Source organism: Micrasema longulum, unplaced genomic scaffold (genome assembly GCF_059751315.1).
Source record: "Micrasema longulum isolate JH-2025_06_02 unplaced genomic scaffold, ASM5975131v1 h1tg000607l, whole genome shotgun sequence".
Lineage (NCBI taxonomy): Eukaryota > Metazoa > Arthropoda > Insecta > Trichoptera > Brachycentridae > Micrasema > Micrasema longulum.
The window spans coordinates 764,539-782,696 of record NW_028277803.1 but is presented as its reverse complement, the minus strand read 5'-3'; the positions used below and the strand labels follow the sequence as shown (position 1 = coordinate 782,696).

Genomic DNA, 18,158 nt, shown 5'->3' with positions numbered 1-18,158 from the left:
TAAATAATTTATCCCTTATACCACGTGAGCAAAGCCGCAGGTAAAAGCTAGTAAATAATAAATAGTTAAAAATCGGAAATCCAACCTCATTCTGTTTCTGGGGCGGATGGCAGTTATGTGTGCGAAGAGCCAGAACCTCGGACGAGTGTTTCCGACTCGATAGCTACTATCAGGTTAAAATCCTGAAAAGGGAAATTGAGTGAATATATATAATGTCCACATCTTGGTATAAAACAAATAATATTTCTCGCGAACTCACTCGTAACAAACGTCCTAGTGTGTTTATTTTCCCAGCGCTCACGTGTGAACTGCGGCCGAATTTCGTATTGTCCCAGCGTCCTGTCCTGCGCGGTCGAGGCTGTTCACGAAGGTGGAACAAGACAGTATTGTCCAATCTGTTGTATTGTCCTCGTGTAAACGGCACATTTGCATTAAAATCTGTACATCTGTTTGTATTCCAAATAAAACAAAATATAAATAAACAAGTACAAATTTTCATTCCATAAATGCAAATTTGTGGTGCACCAAGCCTCATTACTTATCTCTTATCACTATCATTTCGATTTTAAATATAACTTCAAAGTAACATTAAAATTTATTTCAATAGAGAGGGAAAACGTTTTTGAAAAGGGAATATGGAAGTCTAGGCATTTACAGGACTTATGACCTGTCGTTGGCTGGTTTAAGTGGCCACTTTACACACTGTGTAACATTCACCATTCTGCTCATGTTTAAACATCCACATTTCCTCAAATCTTCCATCTGTTGACTTTTGTGAATTAAAAGAGCTGAAACCTTTATCACGTGGGTGGGATTCATCCGACTGAACCAAATTACCTACTAGGCAACGCCTGAAAACAATTTTCCAATTTTTATACTTCTTTAATTCAACAATGTTTGTTTGTTTGTTCAGCCAGCTTGCAAGCATTTGGTCATACAAAACACTGTTGAACTTCAGTCACCTGAAAATGCTTACAATTAGGCGTTTTTTTTGTTAAACTTTACGAATTCATTAAAATAAGTGTTAACTAAGATACACAATGAAAAAAATGAATAAATTTAGTAAGTTAATTTGTTTATTTTCAGCGTTTTTTGGTTCGTTGTAATGTAATTATACATATAACTTATATGTAACAGTTCTTCAATGTGCGCTATAGGAACTAAAAGCTTTTATCTATAAAGAAATAACAAATATATAAATATGAAAGATCTTAGAACTACTAACTATTAGTTGTCGGCAAATTTAAAAATGAATCTGGTTTTTATTTTTTATGTTAGACAACGACAAGACAATAACTAATTTATTGAATAAACAGAAAACAATCCAATATCTTTAATTGTACGAATTTTCCACCCGAGTACGGCCAAACGTAATCCAACACATCCCGACCGCGGGTTTCAGCCGATTCCGCCTAAACTTACGTAAGCCGAAACCGAAACTTTGTCTGCTCACTCTATGCTGTGAATCTCGGAATTTGGTTTCAAAAATACGTCCGCGATTTGCGGAATTATTTCAGCGTCAAATTCCGTACATCAGTAATCTAATTTCCTACCCCCGAATCGGTACCCGGACCCTGTTCGTACCCGTACCTGTGCGGACAAGGGCAGAGGGTTCTGGCGGGGCGCTGGACGTGGAAAGGGTTAAAACACTAGTAGGGCGTGAAAATTTACAGTCTAGAAAATATGTTGACAAGATTCAGGAAATAATGTTGATTTTGTTTGAATATAATTTTTAATATCTAAATCCGGGCGGATGGATAAAACAGTAATGTGTGCGAAATAGAACCAGTATCCTGGACGAGTGTTTTTGACACGATAATGGCTGCTCTCAGGGAAAAATCCCGAAAAAGGAAATCGTGTGGTGATGAGTCCGCTTGAGGTCCCGGGTTTGATTTCTGGGAAGTTTTACATTAAATATTAGTTTTACACTGAAGTATTTAATTTTTCAACCCAAGAGCTAATAAACTGAGTAAATAATCTGAAAAGGGGGAGAATCTAAGGGGTGCCCCATAGTATAGTGACCGATACTTGTGAAATTCTATTCTTTCAGGAGTTTTTTTTGTGAAAGGTTAATAAGAGAGATATAATACTTGTAGAAGAAATGCGAGGTGGTAAACCACTTGGCAAATTCGACTAAACAAACCATCATCATTATTATTCCCTTTTAGCATCTAATGGTGCATGGGGCACTACATTGGTACACCAATCGCAGCATATATTGATATTTTTTTGTTACATAAGGATAAGATGATCAGTCTTACGATGCAGGGACCATGAAAATATTCTGGTTTAAAAACACCCTTTTCAAATAAATATTTCTCATCAACCATTCCGGGAATCGAACCCGAGACCTCTTGCTTGGTAGGCAAACGCGCTGACCATTACACCACGACGCTGGCTAAACGAGTTTAAAAAAAGAGTTAAATCTACCCGTCGACTGTAGATTGGTTGAAAATATATTTGTGTTTTTTTCTTCTAGGTGATCGTGGAGAGCACGCACACCAGCGCGTGGTCGCGCGAGCTGAGCCAGCTGACGCGCGGGCTGGCGCGCCCGCTCGTGCAGGCGGGAGCGGCGCGCGCGCTGCTCGCCGCGCTGCACCGCGTGCGCGACGCCGTGCACGTCACGGACGACCACTGCAGAATACAGGTAAGACTAACATGCATTAACTGAATTTATAATGTAGGAGAGAGCGCCTGTGGATGGGATTTTTTTTATTTAATCACTCTAAATTTTCTCCTTAAACGAAATCACAAAAAGTACACATGGCTTTTTTTTGTTAAATCTTTAAGTAGATAAGAAATATGTAGTACATTGTTTTAAAATAATTTATACCTACAAAATCCATTTGAAAAAAGTTTAAATTCGTAAACACCTAGTATAACCTTGAATAGGACAAGACATACATAATATTATATATTAAACATATTACAACAGAGATGAAGAACATTTTTCTCATTTCACAGAGAAGGTAATATAGAAGTCTAGGCATCTATTCATTTATTTGTTTGACACTTTATATACATATACAATATATATATACATATAAGGGCAGGCATATTGCCTTAAGGCAATTTCTTCCTACCTACCCAAACAGTTCAGTTTGAGAAAATTATAAATACATGGACATATTGAATCTTACAATTTTATACAAAAATTAAAAACAAAGATTAACACAATGAAAATATATATATATATATATATATATTTTTAAAAAACTAAAACTAAACTATGAAGAGAGGAGAGGGGATGGGAAGGAAAGAAGTAGGATAAAGGAACAATTTAAATATTAAGATAGTGACATTTCAATCTTGACTTGAATGTAAATAAAGAAGGGGCGCCTCTAACATTAGTGGGTAGATTATTCCACTATCTATTTATCGATCGGGCTTGTGACCGTCATTGGCTGGTTTCAGTGGCTACTTTACACACCGTGTAATATTCAGCATTCTGCCTGTTTTAACATCCACATATCCTTAAATCTTCCATCCTGTAAATGCCTACACTTTCTTATTCCCTTCTCAAAAGTTTTTTAGTTTTACTAATTAATTAGTACATTAAATTATGTATATTTTTAGACGGTACTCGTAATATACAATAACGAAAAACTGTTTTTTTAACGTACGCCGAGTATTTTTTTAATAAAATCACTTTATTTGTTTTTTACGTATCTCGTTAGGTACCCGTAAAACAATATATCACCTGATTTATATAAAAATTTTCGTGTCACCTTAGTCGCCCATATAATAGAATATATAATTTAAGAACTCTCGTAAAAGGCGCGACTGTTTCTGTACTAAAAAATACCCATTTTCTATCGCCCGTCACCTGACAACCGAGTGTCAATAAGGGACGGGATTGACGAGTAAGATCTGACATTTGACACCCATCTGACATCGCGACATTAAATAAAACATTGCCGAGTGTGGTAGAAAAAAATCCATAGGTTATTTTGAAACGGTTAAAATACTTTTCCGTGTACCACGTCTTTTCTGGGCTACGATTATGAACGCTATCTTCATTGGTACATATCGAGACGATATAAACGAACATCGATATGTATGTACGAAAATGTGTATATTTGTATGAAAATTCTAAATATCTTCGTCGGTAACCAGTAATTGAACATGTTTAAAAAAAAATGCAACAAATTCTATTTTTTTATACAAAAAACTTAATTTTACTTATTAAGATAAAATTGAAGATAAATTGAAGATTAACTTTCTATTAGAATACGTACCCTGGGGTGCTATTTTAAATAGTATCTACCCCCTTTCTTTTATTTTTTGCATGCATTTACCGTTTGCTTCATATATGGTCACACTGATGATTAAACGTCAAATAAATATGAACACGTGAAATCAATAATGATGATTTTTATTTGGACCATTATTTTGACCAAACCGTATTCGTTTTCCGTTTTTTAAACAGTTTTATATATTATTTTATGTTTAAGGTTGTAGTCTGGTAAAACGAACGCAAAATTAGAAAGCTTACGATTTTGCCATTTTAAAACGAATGTTTTTTTTTAATCGCGCAATAATAAAAATATTAAAAATCATAAATTAGATAAAAACAATATTTTTCAAAATGATTAGGGCTGGTCTGAAGGTCATAAAAAATTCAATAAGATATTGTTTTAAATTGAATATTACAACCAGAATTATCTTCTTTTTTTCAAAGAAAAAAAATACCGCTCTATAAAAAAACGTTTCAACTAAAGTATTTTAATAAATTTTATGTTTAAGTATTACCGAAGGCATAATTTTAAGTAGAAATAAAAGAAAATGTCACAAAAATATATGTGATTTAAAATGCTAGTATTTCTTTTAAAAAATAGAAAAAAAATATTTGGCCCCCGCCACTTTCATGCTTTATTTATTATCTTCAAATTATTATAACAAATTTTAGTTCAATACTTAGTTTTTATTGAGATCCTAGATACCTAAGTTTAGTCTAAATTTGAAATGGCGTAATTTGCCGATCTAAAAGTAATAAAATTTTAGTTACATAAAACTTTTAACTTTATTTTTAAATAAAAGTACCTTCAAAAATTATTGTTTTTATCTAATTTATTTGTTTTTATTTTTTTATTATTGCGCGATTTAAAAAAGAAACATTTTTTAAATCTTTTTTTTTATTATTAATAAAACATATAATACAAAAAATACATATTATACTCCCAGGAGTTATTAAAGAAACTCATTTGGGACCGTACATAAAAAAAAAAACATTTTTTTGGCAATACATAATATCGTACATACATCCAAAATAAAAAGAAAACATTATTGTATAAGAAATATAAAACACATTCGTTTTAAAATGGCAAAATCGTATGATTTCCTAATTTTGCGTTCGTTTTACCAGACTACAGCCTTTTAATCGTGTGGTCATATTTAAATCAAAGTGAATTCGCATGCAAAAAAATAAAAATCTCCTAATATTCCTCTCTACCCTTACGATAAGATCATAATAGCATCCCTGGGCCCCGATTACAATGGGAAGTTAACAGAGTTATATTCGACTGTCTGTAAAAGCGATATTTGTGTACGAAAATGAGTATATTTTCATGAACATTTAAAGTATCCTCGTGGGTAACCTATAGTTGAACATGTTAGGAAGAAAAAAATTGTATGCATATCCTGCTTTTTATACAGAAACTTAGTTTTACTTTGTAGATAAAATCTAAAATAAATGTTTACTTCCCATTGTAATCGAGGGCCCTGGTGGCTTTCCGAGCATTTGTATTATTTTTTTGGCATGAAAATCAAAATAAAGAAGAAATAAATAGATTATTATTGTAGTTATGATTTTTATCAGATAGATTCCATAACTACATCGGCATTATCATTTATAGGAACCTGTCGCGGGAGGCTCGGGTCAGTCACCGGCTTCTAGATTGAGAAAGCTGTATCGCAAAATAATACATTTTATTTTCTTAAACGTAAAACTAACAATGCCTTCACTGTGGTTTGATTAAATTGAAACAGTTAATCCTCTAATACCTGAATTAAATCTGGAATTTGTATTTTTTTTTTTATTATCATTCATATTTCATTTTACTAAATGTTATTGACGATTTATATTTAACTATTTACCGACTATTCTATGTCTACCGGTTTCGAGACGTACCCGCACTTCGTGAGGACACCAATTAAACCAACAGTGCATGTGCTTATTAAAGGCATGTCGTGTTGGTTGTATATTTTTGTGCAACAACTATGGTGAAGGTGTATATTAGGTTTTGCATGTTGGTTTAATTGGTGTCCTGATGAAGACGGGTACGACAAATTCTCGAAATTGGTAGACATAGAAAAGCCGGTAAACGGTAAACAAAAATATTTATTTATCTTCTTCTTTATTAAGTGACGCTTTCCTAAGATAATTAATTGGATATTTTCGTTATTATTGCTATGTTAGTTTGAACATACATTGGATTTCAAAGAGTAAGTAAATAAATACCAGTTGCTAAAATCCATTTAATTAAAAAAAATAATAACAATTATAGTGAGAATATTTATATAAATGTAAACATACGAGTATAAGGTCACAGGCCAGTTGTCATTTGACCTTAAATAATGCAAATAATACGGGATGAATTAGATGCTCCAACGAGAGTCGAACTGTCAAATGTGAAAGCTATTTTAGGCGGGATTGCGTATTGCAACTAGAGATGCAAGGCGGTAGAATTACCGCGGTATTTTACGGAAATTTTTCCAGATTTTGGTAAAATTCGGTATTTTTCGGTAAGAAACGAATTTGACGTACTAATTTTTTATTTTTCAAAGATATTACAAATAAGAGTAGCTTTGTTTTAGGACACTTTACATGACTGCGAAAACCAGGTTTAGATCCATTGGGTGGTTGTCGAGATTTATTATAAATATGGGACGTTCAAGGTCATTCGGTATGTACTTTTTTTTTATAAAAGGGTTACTATGTTTTGAAACTTAACAGGATCGGTGGACATAGGGTCCTTAGTAAAACCTTAAGTTTGTCACCTTGAACGACGACCGCTCATGCCACGATTTTGAAAAAATGGTGCTTTAAATCAGTTTTTTTGTGTGTAATTACGTCCCTGAAGGTTTTATAGAAAAACATATACAAAAGTCTGAGAAAATAAAATTTACTTTGAAATCGTATTTTTTTTTTCTTTGGACCAATATTTTTCAAGATACACGTTTGAACATCAAATACATTATATCAAAATAGCGGAAAAGCGGTATTTACACTAACTTTTTACTAATTATTTGATAGTTGACCTACGAAAAGTCATCATCATCATCATCATCATCATTCCATGTCCGCTACCTTGTTGGAGCATATGGTGATCACAAAGATCTTCCAGGCATCTCGGTCAGCTGCCAGCTGCTGTGCATCCTCACAAGTCAGGTTCGCATCTCGTATTTGTGACATGAACTACCAACATAATTAGCAGTGGAGGTCTAAGACGCCGAGAACTTTATGCCTTGTTAAGCAGGCTAACCTGAAGTAGCATTATGTAATATTACATTATTTTTTAAATATAATGTACACTGTTTAAAGTATTTATAATACCTACCACCTGTATATTTGTAAATTTCAAAACTTTTATCAGAATTCATGTAAAATTACGTAATTTTACATCCATAATTGCAACCTGGCGGACAAAAATAGACGCCATAGAGTATATTGCTAGGAGTTAGAAATAAAGTATCCGACATTTATATTTAATTTATCAGGAAAAAAAATACATCGCTAAGTTGGTGTTCGTTTGCACATACATACGGTCTTAAACTGTGAATAACCCTGAAACAAGATGTGCTAAATGTATGATTATGGAATTAATCTTTTGGCAACTTGTGTATAGGGCGTCGGAGTTAAGTATTTTTTCAAAAAAATGGTAATAATAATCTTTATTTGAGAGTATTAGAAGAAAACTTAGAAATCTCCGTTGAAGGAGTTACTGAGATATTTGCGAAGAACTTTGAAAAAAGAATTGTGAAATTTCTAATTATGCTTCACCATCTCAATGGAGACTGCTAAGTTTGCGGTGTCAAGTAGTATAATTGAAATCAGTTTTCGCAAGATTTAGAGACGGTTTTGAATTACGCTATTATTTAGGTATGTAGGTTTTTATGTATAGTTTATTTTGGCATCAATAATAAGTTTTCCGTTTTTGGTGGAGATTTCTAAATTTGCTTCTAATGCCTCATTTATGTTATTAAATTTATAAAAAAATATCGTAGTGGAAATATACTTTTTTAACTGTATTTAATACCAGTAAACACGGTTTTTGCTACCATAAGTGTCTGCAATATGGTCATGAGGAAGAATGACAATATCCGAAACAAGCCTCCGTGTCATTTACCAAACTCTCGGGGAAAGCGGCCATAGAAACAGTAGAGCTCAATACAATTAATATCTTCGAAATTGAACATTTTAAAAAGTAACTATTGACAAAAAAATTGTTTTTTTAGGATGAACAAAACCGCCAGGAAGACCCACGATCTATAAAATGGTTTTCGGGAATGTTTTCACGGGAAAAAAAAACATTCCAACAAATCGTCGTTTTTTTTCACGCCTAATGGAGCATAGAGCATTGCATTGGTATATATTGAACCGAATTGTGGTCCGTGGTTACTGCCGCGGACTCGAGGTCCGAGGTTCAAACACTGCTCTACCACTATTATCAGGCTCTTACACTTTAGGTGCCAGTCTGGGGACTACGAAATATTGCGGTACTAAAACACATTTTTTTAAATCAAATTATGTCAACCATGTCGGGAATCGAACCCGAGACCTCTCTCGTAGGAAAATGCGCTGATCATTAGACCGCGAGGTTGCTGAAGCATTTTTATTTCATCAGATATTAATAAAAGTCGAAATTGAAAAGTGTTTACAGTTACCCCGCGTGATTTGGGAAAAGAAAGCGTTTTAAATGTTAAAATTTTTATTCCGCAGCAGATTACGTTTTTCCTTGTGATGTCGGTGAGAGGTTTTGAATGGGGTGTGAAGTGACAGGCGATGAAAAGGTACCTACCCCTACCAAGTAAAGTACCCTCAACCTACTTTTTAAAGGACCACTGTGCCTACTTATGTATAATGGTCCGCGTACACATTTTTGGGAAAACGAATCTCGCATTTCTGCTAACGACGCCATCAACATTCGCTTGTTTAGAAAAAAAAAGATACCTTAGGCGGTCTTTGACTTTGGGTTAAAATACTGGAACTATTTAATTTTTTAAACGATTATCAAATACATGAGTTAACCTAGAATTTAAGGAAAATACAAAAAAAAACGAATTTAAAATGCTAGTATTTCTATATATAAAATGATAATGATAGAAATAAAAAAGGAATCAATTCATTAGTTATGTAAACCTTGACGAAGAACCTTGTTTGCTTTGAAACCGGTCGGTGAAAAATAAAAATTTGTGGTTAAAAAAGTTGTTTTATTTATTTTATTATAATGAATAACCACAAAGTTAGTGCTTCAAATATAAACTTAATGCTAGTATTTCTTTTTAAAAACTAAAATTTTAGGTTTTTATGTCATGACTTTCTGTTCAATTCTATATTTTCAAATTTCTCAAATAAATTTTACTCAAATACTTTATACCAGGTTTATACGCAGGGCCCTTTGTCTTTGTATGAGTACCTAATTATATACCTAAGTTTAGTTTGAATTTGAAAAGGCATATCTGTAGTATGAACACAAATTGGTACAATATTTCAATACCGGGGCCGCTATTAGTAAACAGTAGCGTAGTTACATATCGAGACAGTATAAATACAGTAAAATCGATATTTATACAAAAATGTACATATTTGTATAAAAATTCCAATTATCTTCACACGTTAAAAAAATGTATCCGACATATTATATTTTTTACATGGAAAACTTAATTTTACTTTGTAGATAAAATTAAAGATCAATGTTAACTTTTTATTGTAATACGGGCCCTGGTTTACAGTATGATTTACTAATATTGATGAGCTAGCTGTTCCTAAATATTATTATAAACTAGCGGACCCGTCAGACGTTGTCCTGCCCAAACGTTGCGCGTTGGCTTGCCTGCTATTAGCTTAGAAAAATATTTTTAATTGATAAGTAGGTACCTAGGTACTTGTTTGTGATTAAATTCCAAAAGTAAAAATTGTTAATATTGAATTTAAGTAGGTACTTGTTTATGGTTGAATTTCAAAACATTTTTTTCAAATATGGCATTCTTTTTGCAAACGTCAAACACCGGTCTTCTCACCAACAGAGGGGTGTACTTATCTAGGAATACGATTTTTTCAAATGTATTGAATATTTTATTGTCACCAAAAATCCAGTAAAAAGAAATAAATAGGTAGAAATTTTGACGAATTTAAGGATAGAATCTGATTGAGATCCACAAAAAACAAATGTTGTTTGTTAACATTCAAAAACATACTTTTTTATAGACAAAATAACAACATCTTTCCATTTTTTTTGTAAATGCATTCTCCTCGAATGTAACCCTGGTAGATCTATGAATAACATATTTATGCTCCTTACTTCTCTTTTACATATTGGATTGAAGATTTTAATATCTACAAACACGCACAGCGCAAAGATCTATATTTCTCTGAAAACCGCACGTAAATCGGTTGAGCCGTTTAGGAGGAGTTCGGTGACATCACACGTACAGAGGAATTATATATATATAAAGATATGGCAAAAGGACATTGCAATAAAGTATGTGGGGTTCATAGTCTATAATCGATGACACACACGTGCTCAAACATTTCACCTGAAATAGTGCAATGACCGATGAAGCAATGTCACAGTTTTCTATAGAATCCAATACAACAAATTATGCAACTTTAACAGTATTGCGCAGAAAGACGAGAGCATCGTTTTGCAGTACATTAACACCGTCCCTACCATCGAGATACGAACAACAAAGGAACGCAGTATATAAAGATTCCATAGGGCGCAGTCAACGCCCAGTTCTGTTCAGCATCAGTCAGCCCAACAAGTCCTGCTTAGCCAGTCCGAAGACTCAGCTCAACGCAGTCACTCACTTCCAGCGTGTAGTTCAATTGCAGTCTCTTCAACCCATCATCGCCGTAACACTCGCGCAACACAATTCACTATTTATTCGCCATGTAATAAAAACGCATTCGAACAGCAACCTCGTGTCTTCTGTTTATTCTCTAACTGGGGTAGGAGCTTCAACTCTCAACAATCAATTCCTTCAAGCTTACCTAAAATATGTAACATGTTACCAAGCAAAATTAAGAATAGTGAGTTAAATACAAGAGGAAGAAAAAGTTTTTAATATGGATCATAATTTTAATGTTTAATAAACTATAATATGTAATATTTTCAATAAAATTATTAATGTAGGTTAAATATATAACATTGAAAAAATATTCATGAACCTGCTGACGAATCGCATGCTTGCAATTCGGCAGGACTTTAAATTTAAGATTATTTTGTAAATATTAATAAAATAAAAAATTAATAAAAGAAAAACAAAAAAAAGGGAATAATTATGATATTTTTACGACTAAATAAACATAAAATACCAATAATGTCATGTTGATAGCTGATGTACGTTTCAGTGACCAAGATTCACCCTTCCTTTGCAGTACGCCCAACCGTGCCGGGGAGCGCCTGTGCGCTCCGGCGTGCTGGAAGTGTCGGCCGAGGCTCTGTCCCAGCTGGGACGCGGGCGCGAGTGGGAGAGCTCGCTGCCGGGGCGTAGGCGCGCCGGGGGCCCCGATCTGCCCTCGCTGTGCCACGCCGTACCCGTCTCCTGCGACGGCAGGTGAGCAATCACGCATTTTAATGAATCTATGTTATGTCGTGGATTGCACGGAGGGTTTGTCGCGAAGCCGGTACAGTGGGTCAATTTTTAGTGATTATTTTCATTTCAATTTATAAACTAATCAACATGTTTTTAAACGTATTACATTAATGACGGAAAACAATTTAGATAATGGAATATGGAAGTCCGTATTCTGAAAAAAAGATGTATGTATAATATGTGCCGGTGTATATCAATTTTTAAATTTTGTGTTTTTATTTATTTTTTAAATTTATTATTAGTGTTCAATTTTCTCCATTTTTACAATTATTTAAATTTTTATCAATTGTATTATTTTGTTATGCATTTTTTGTTTCTTTTTTATAATATTTTGTAAACTTGCCAAACACAAGAGCCAGACTCTCTTTTGACAAGTTCAACCTTAAGAGTTCCATTTTTTTATTAAAAAAAAAAAACAATTAAAAAAATGTACAGTGCTTATGATGTGTCATTGACTGGATTAACTTATTTCTTTAAAGTTCAAGTTAAGTTTGTGAATATTTTTCATTTCCATTATGTATAATTATTTTATTTTATGGAAACATACAGCCAATAATTATTAAAATACATAATAAAGATAAGTTTAAAAGACAGACCAGCGAAGTTTCTAAATAATAATCATACATATTAAATTATAGTACATTCTTAAATGTGCGCCTGCGTATATATACGCGTATACATAAGAGGGTGTGTTTGCGTGTATTTGCACGAGAGGGTGCGTAACCGTGTGCATCATTAAAAAGCAAGTGTTAGTGTGTCGCAGCCAGATAAAATGAGTCGTAATGGGTTTTTAGATCATTTAAATCATTTATTACATGTAAAAAAAAATTGGCTTAGTTTAATAGTCTATTAGCAAATAAAAAGATATAAAAAAACCACTGAACTTCCGCATTGCAATGTTTACAGCTTCACCGCTAATCTTCTGCGCTCCGTCAATATATAGACTATCAATCAGGGGCAAACTGTGTGTAGAAGTGATTATGCGCAGCTTTCTATTATATTTGAGTATCCATAATAATGTTTTGCGGTAACTTTATTTACAGAAAAACAAAGAAATAATAACTATTTCTAATAAATCATTGCCACCATTTGTATTTTTCTCCAAATATAAATAAAAATATTAATAAAGCGCGCCCAACGCCAGCAACTAGCCGAGCCAAGGAACTAGCCGACTCCAACTTATTTCTTCATACAAATAAGTGTACTATATTTTGAACATCTTAAACCTTAAACATCTTAACCCAGTGGCGGGATTTTTCTCCTAGAGTAAATTTGCAGATTACACAATTTCTTTGAAGATTCTCGATTTGGAATGTATTTCAATATTTTTTTCTTAAGGATTATTTTTCTTTGAGATGATACTTTTGACATATATGAATCGCAACACATGTGGCGCTCGACGCGGCCGTTTTAGGCAATATTCATTTACAGAACAAATCGGTTGACATTTTAATCGTAATGAGAGTACCTAATACTGACTGAATTCATTGTGCTATTTTTTATAAATTTTTTTATCATTATGTGCTGAATTAGTGGATAATATAGCAACGCAATATAATATATCACAAAGTTACGTCGTTTAAGTTGATTTCATAGATGAGAGTTGTTGTATCACACAGAACCACAGAAAAAATAGCTATAGTATACTTAATTCATATTATATTATGTACTTACTATGTCGGTACAAATAAATAATATTTTTTTATAGCTTGCCTGTAAAAAAAATCACCGTTTGCCCTGCTATCAACTAGGTATTGATTATTCTTATTGTTATGGATAACTCTATTAAGGAGAAAGTAATATCACGTCTCAACGGAGTGACTGATTGACTTAATTCTTTGCATAGGAATAGCTAGAGGTGAGAAGCAAAATAGGATACTTATTTTTCATGCTGAATTAAAAAAAAGGACAGTAAAAAAAATATCGACAATGAGCATAATTATTTGTATATGAGTAGGCGGTAAGGTGGCATGTCAAAAAGAATCAACTTGAAATTAATTCTTTAAATTTGTATAATTTACCTGCTTTATCTATGGTTAATTTGGTTTGCTTTTCGTTTTGGTTTTGTAGTAGGATTTTGGATTTGTGAACAAAATGATGGTGCTCGTCGCCATAGACAAATGCATAGTTGTATTTTTTTCATAGCGATAGTTGGGGGATCGGCAATCGATACAAGCTACTTTTTGTCACGAAATAATACCTATATCGTTTTGTCGCGAAATTTTTAATTGCTAAACGACAAAACTAATTGATTACCCAACTAATTTCTCCCTAATACCACATGAGCTAAGCCGCGGGTAAATGCTTGTAATATTATAAATATATTGGTACTATCGGACCCTACAGAAATTGTCCTGCCCAAACGTTGGCTTGCCTGCTATAAGCTTGGAAAAATAATTTTCATTGATAAGTAGCTAGTTAGGTACTTGTTTATGAATTCCAAAACAAAAAAATATTAAAATTCAAATATTGAATTCAAGTAGGTACCTAGGTACGAAACACAAACAAAGAAACACACTTTCGCATGTATAATGAGACGAGTATATTTATTTATTTATACTTTTACATTGTTTGTATTCGATTTTTTATACACATTAATGTTCCCTCACCGGGGTGTGCCGTGGTAAACATTTTACAAAATGTGAAACATGCCTTAAATTAGTTATTTAACAAAGTAAAAATAATTATAATAATAATAATAAAAATATGTAATTAATCCAATCAACCTAATTATCATTAACTTAATAAAGTATATAAACTAAAATAATCATAACAAACATAACCAATTTATACAGACCAATAGAACAAATTTCATAAACAGTACACACATTTTACCTATTTGGCTTGATCCACTCATCGATCCGTGCGCAACTCACCTCCACTATCAATTTCTTAATAGCAATTTTATATTGAGAGTACTTACTAATTGTCCTTATTGATAATGGAAATAGATTGTACACTTTAACTGAGTAGTAGGCGAATCCTCTTTGACCGAAGGTTGTATTGATTATTTAATTTTTTTGCAGCATCAGGGTGGAGTATCTAGTAACTCTTGTATTTGTAACGAAAGGTAGAGAGTAATGTTTATGTGCGTATAGTAACAGAGCTTTTACATAAAGTTGTTTTATATATTTTACATTAAGATTTTCGAATAAACCGAGGGAGCTAGTTCTGATAGGGACTCTTAAGATAATTTTTATTAAAAAATTTTGTGCAATTATTATTTGGTTGATCATATGCACATCTCCGGATGAGGGTGTGCATATGACATCCATCGGTTTGTCATATGCACATCCCCATCAAATTATTCCATATATGGCTGCACTTGGTTTTATAGTGCGATATCGCAAATTTTACTAATCAGAAACTGTCTTAGCTGTATCTTTTACTTATTGGGAAACAGTAAAGCGAAAGAGAAGAAGCAGGGATTTGTGGATTTACTGGATACCGTTTTCGAAGTTGTAAAAATACCCTTGGATTAGGACTATCAGGACGGACTATTCACTGGGGCAACAAAACTTATATATTTAGAAATGATAGTTTTTTTTTTTGTTACACATTCCCCTTGTAATATGGAACCGTTTTTCAGTGTTTTTAAAATAATAAAATTCTTATGAAAAAGCTGATCAAAAATAAATACAAACTGGTAGGTATGCGTGTAAAATAGAATCAGAACCCTGGCCGTGTTTTCGACTCAATGGCTCAGAGGTATAAATAAAAAAGACGCAAGGAACAATGCAATTTTTACTTTCCTTATTTTTCTCTAAGCTTTTTCTGTTCCATTAATTTTCAATGAAAACAACCTCTAAATAATAATATTTTATTAAGAATATACAATTTCAATAAGCAAAACATCAAATTACTTTTGGGAACTTTCAAAACATAGGATTTAATACTTTGCAAGCTTATTCTTAGTTAGTTGTCGTATATGAGCAATGTTTATTTGTCGCTTCTCATTTTACGTCACAATTAAAAATAAATTCACTTCGTTCAGTGTAATTCAGCATAATACCGAACGCTCTTTTTTCCTTTTTATAAACGTCTACACTTCTGAAGTATTCTGCAATTCTCTGTGCTAATTAGAGTCACTCATTCAGTGGAGTGTGTGCAGAACTCATAAATGCTTCCATTGGCTCGTGTTGAACGGGAATATTACCAGTGCCATGCATGAGTTTGAATAGAATAAATTTTGTACAAATCCGTGGTCTGTCTTCTCCGATTCAAAAGCAGCCAAGTTAATTGGATTAATTTCTATCTAATAAGAAAACTTGAATATCAAAGGTATTCTAATTCATTGATATGGAAATTTTCAAGCGCAGAGCTGAGACTTTTTAGAATAGATTTTCAAATTACTTAGATTTAACCATCATAATCATAACTTCCCTATCCTCACCTAGTCATGCATAGAGCATTGCATTGATGCCCCCAGCGTATCTCGATCGTTTTTTTTTTATTACCTTTTTGGGGAACAATGACAGACAACTGTTCATACTTACATACCTGTTCATACCTTCAACAATAATAATAATAATAATAATAGTATAAGAATTTTTTTTTATGTGTAAATAAAAAAAAACAAATGTGCTATTTTGTGCAATTCAATAATAATTGAAGATCCATGTGAGCATGTTGCATAATGAAAATGATGAAGATGGAAGTATGTGAAATTGTATCGACGAAAACCTTCAAATTGTATGTTTTTTAGTAGGTATCTTTATTGTATTACCTTATAAAATAAAAATTAAACAACAATACGTAGATTCCATACACGATATTTATTATTGCTTCGTCAACCTTTATAATTGTTCACAGAATGCAATGTGTTAAAATAATAATAACGTTTAAAAGCTTCTGAACTAGTTTTAAAATAATGAAAGAAAATATAAAACATAACTTGCGATAGAATAAAAATAAAGCGATTTTTTTTAAAAAAGTGTATGGAAAAAATAATAAATTGTTAGTTAAATTAAATCTTAATTTTATTTCAAATCCGGCTCGAAGGACCACAACAAGTGTTAGATAGCTCATTACTTTAAAAGTTTTATTCACTTGGTGTTATTTATGTAGTGTGGACTGTATATAATATATTTTACTCACTTTGAAATCTGCACCTAAACGCTGAAAGGCTGGAAAGTCACATTTTTCGCAAAATTGAGTTATGAATGTCATTTTGTTCATATATTCAGATTCCATTAATGCTAAAAACTTTGGAGTCCTCCGGTATACCACTACTGAAATAGTAATAGTACTCATGCTTTCAACAAAATTCAACGGTTTGCTGGTATTAAAGCAGTAAATACCGAAGAAATTTCACAGTTTTTATAACAAACTACCTCTGACGCAGCGTGGGATTTTGCTCAAGATTAAGTCTTAGGGGTGGTGCACACTGAGCCACCAGTGGCTCAATGTGGGCCCGCACTTGTTGTCATAATCAACCATACTAAACCATTATGCCATTTCTTTTGCCATTAATTTCATTATTTTACTTTCTTTTTTTTCACATACTTTCTATTACTCTTTTATTTTTATTAATATCATGTCATTAAATTAACATTTACGTGTTATTTTCATAAATAATTAATGTTTTATTAAACGGCATATACTTTAATGTTTTTGCTTAAAGAAAGTTTTATGAATACATATTTTTCATTGATTGATTTGGTGTTTATTTTGTAGAACTCCATATTTAAACTTATAATATTAGAAATCAAACACTGATTTGAGTCTACTGAACACTTTATTTTATTTTTACAAATATAAAAAACAAAAATTTCGTGACAATTGTTTCGCCTTCTTAGGGCATTTTCAAACGAATGTGAAGATTATATGGATTGAATGTCCTTAAATAGTTATATAATTCAAGGTACTTATGTAGAAAATAAAAATAATCTTATGAACTGTAGCATGTACATTAATCATAATTGAGGGAAAAGGTGTTTAATAGGTAATGGGGAATTTAGGTATTTTTATTTGAATTTCGGGAAAAATATAACAAAGTAAGTATTTATTGACATACAAGTATGTATTGTGAGATAATTAATGAAGCTTTATAGTTTCATAACATTAGATAATTGTTGTCGAAAAAATATCAAAATATTATAATAGGTTGTTGTTTATTTTAATTTTAAAACATGGTTGAAATATTATGAAGAAATTTATATAAACATAAATGTATTATCATACAATATTTTTATTTTTAAGAGTTCATATCAAAATATATCAATGAAATTGTAACATGATTCATCTATTAATTACGCGTCATATAAGCGTGTACAAAAAAGAACAAAGTGAAGAATAACAGTCTATTTAAATATGTTTAATAGTGCTGAAGATATTAG

The 18,158-nt window shown here is 32.2% G+C and overlaps 1 protein-coding gene across 1 annotated transcript in view; it reads left to right on the top strand.

The window, feature by feature from the left end:
* The window catches only part of Pde8 (phosphodiesterase 8), a gene marked incomplete at its 5' end in the record, with an annotated part of 219,937 nt that overhangs the window by 175,082 nt on the left and 26,697 nt on the right, over nt 1-18,158 (top strand). The window contains 2 exons of the mRNA XM_088228743.1: nt 2,480-2,647; nt 11,603-11,781. Of these exons, the coding sequence (XP_088084869.1) occupies nt 2,480-2,647; nt 11,603-11,781 (347 nt within the window). The remainder of the gene's footprint in view (nt 1-2,479; nt 2,648-11,602; nt 11,782-18,158) is intronic.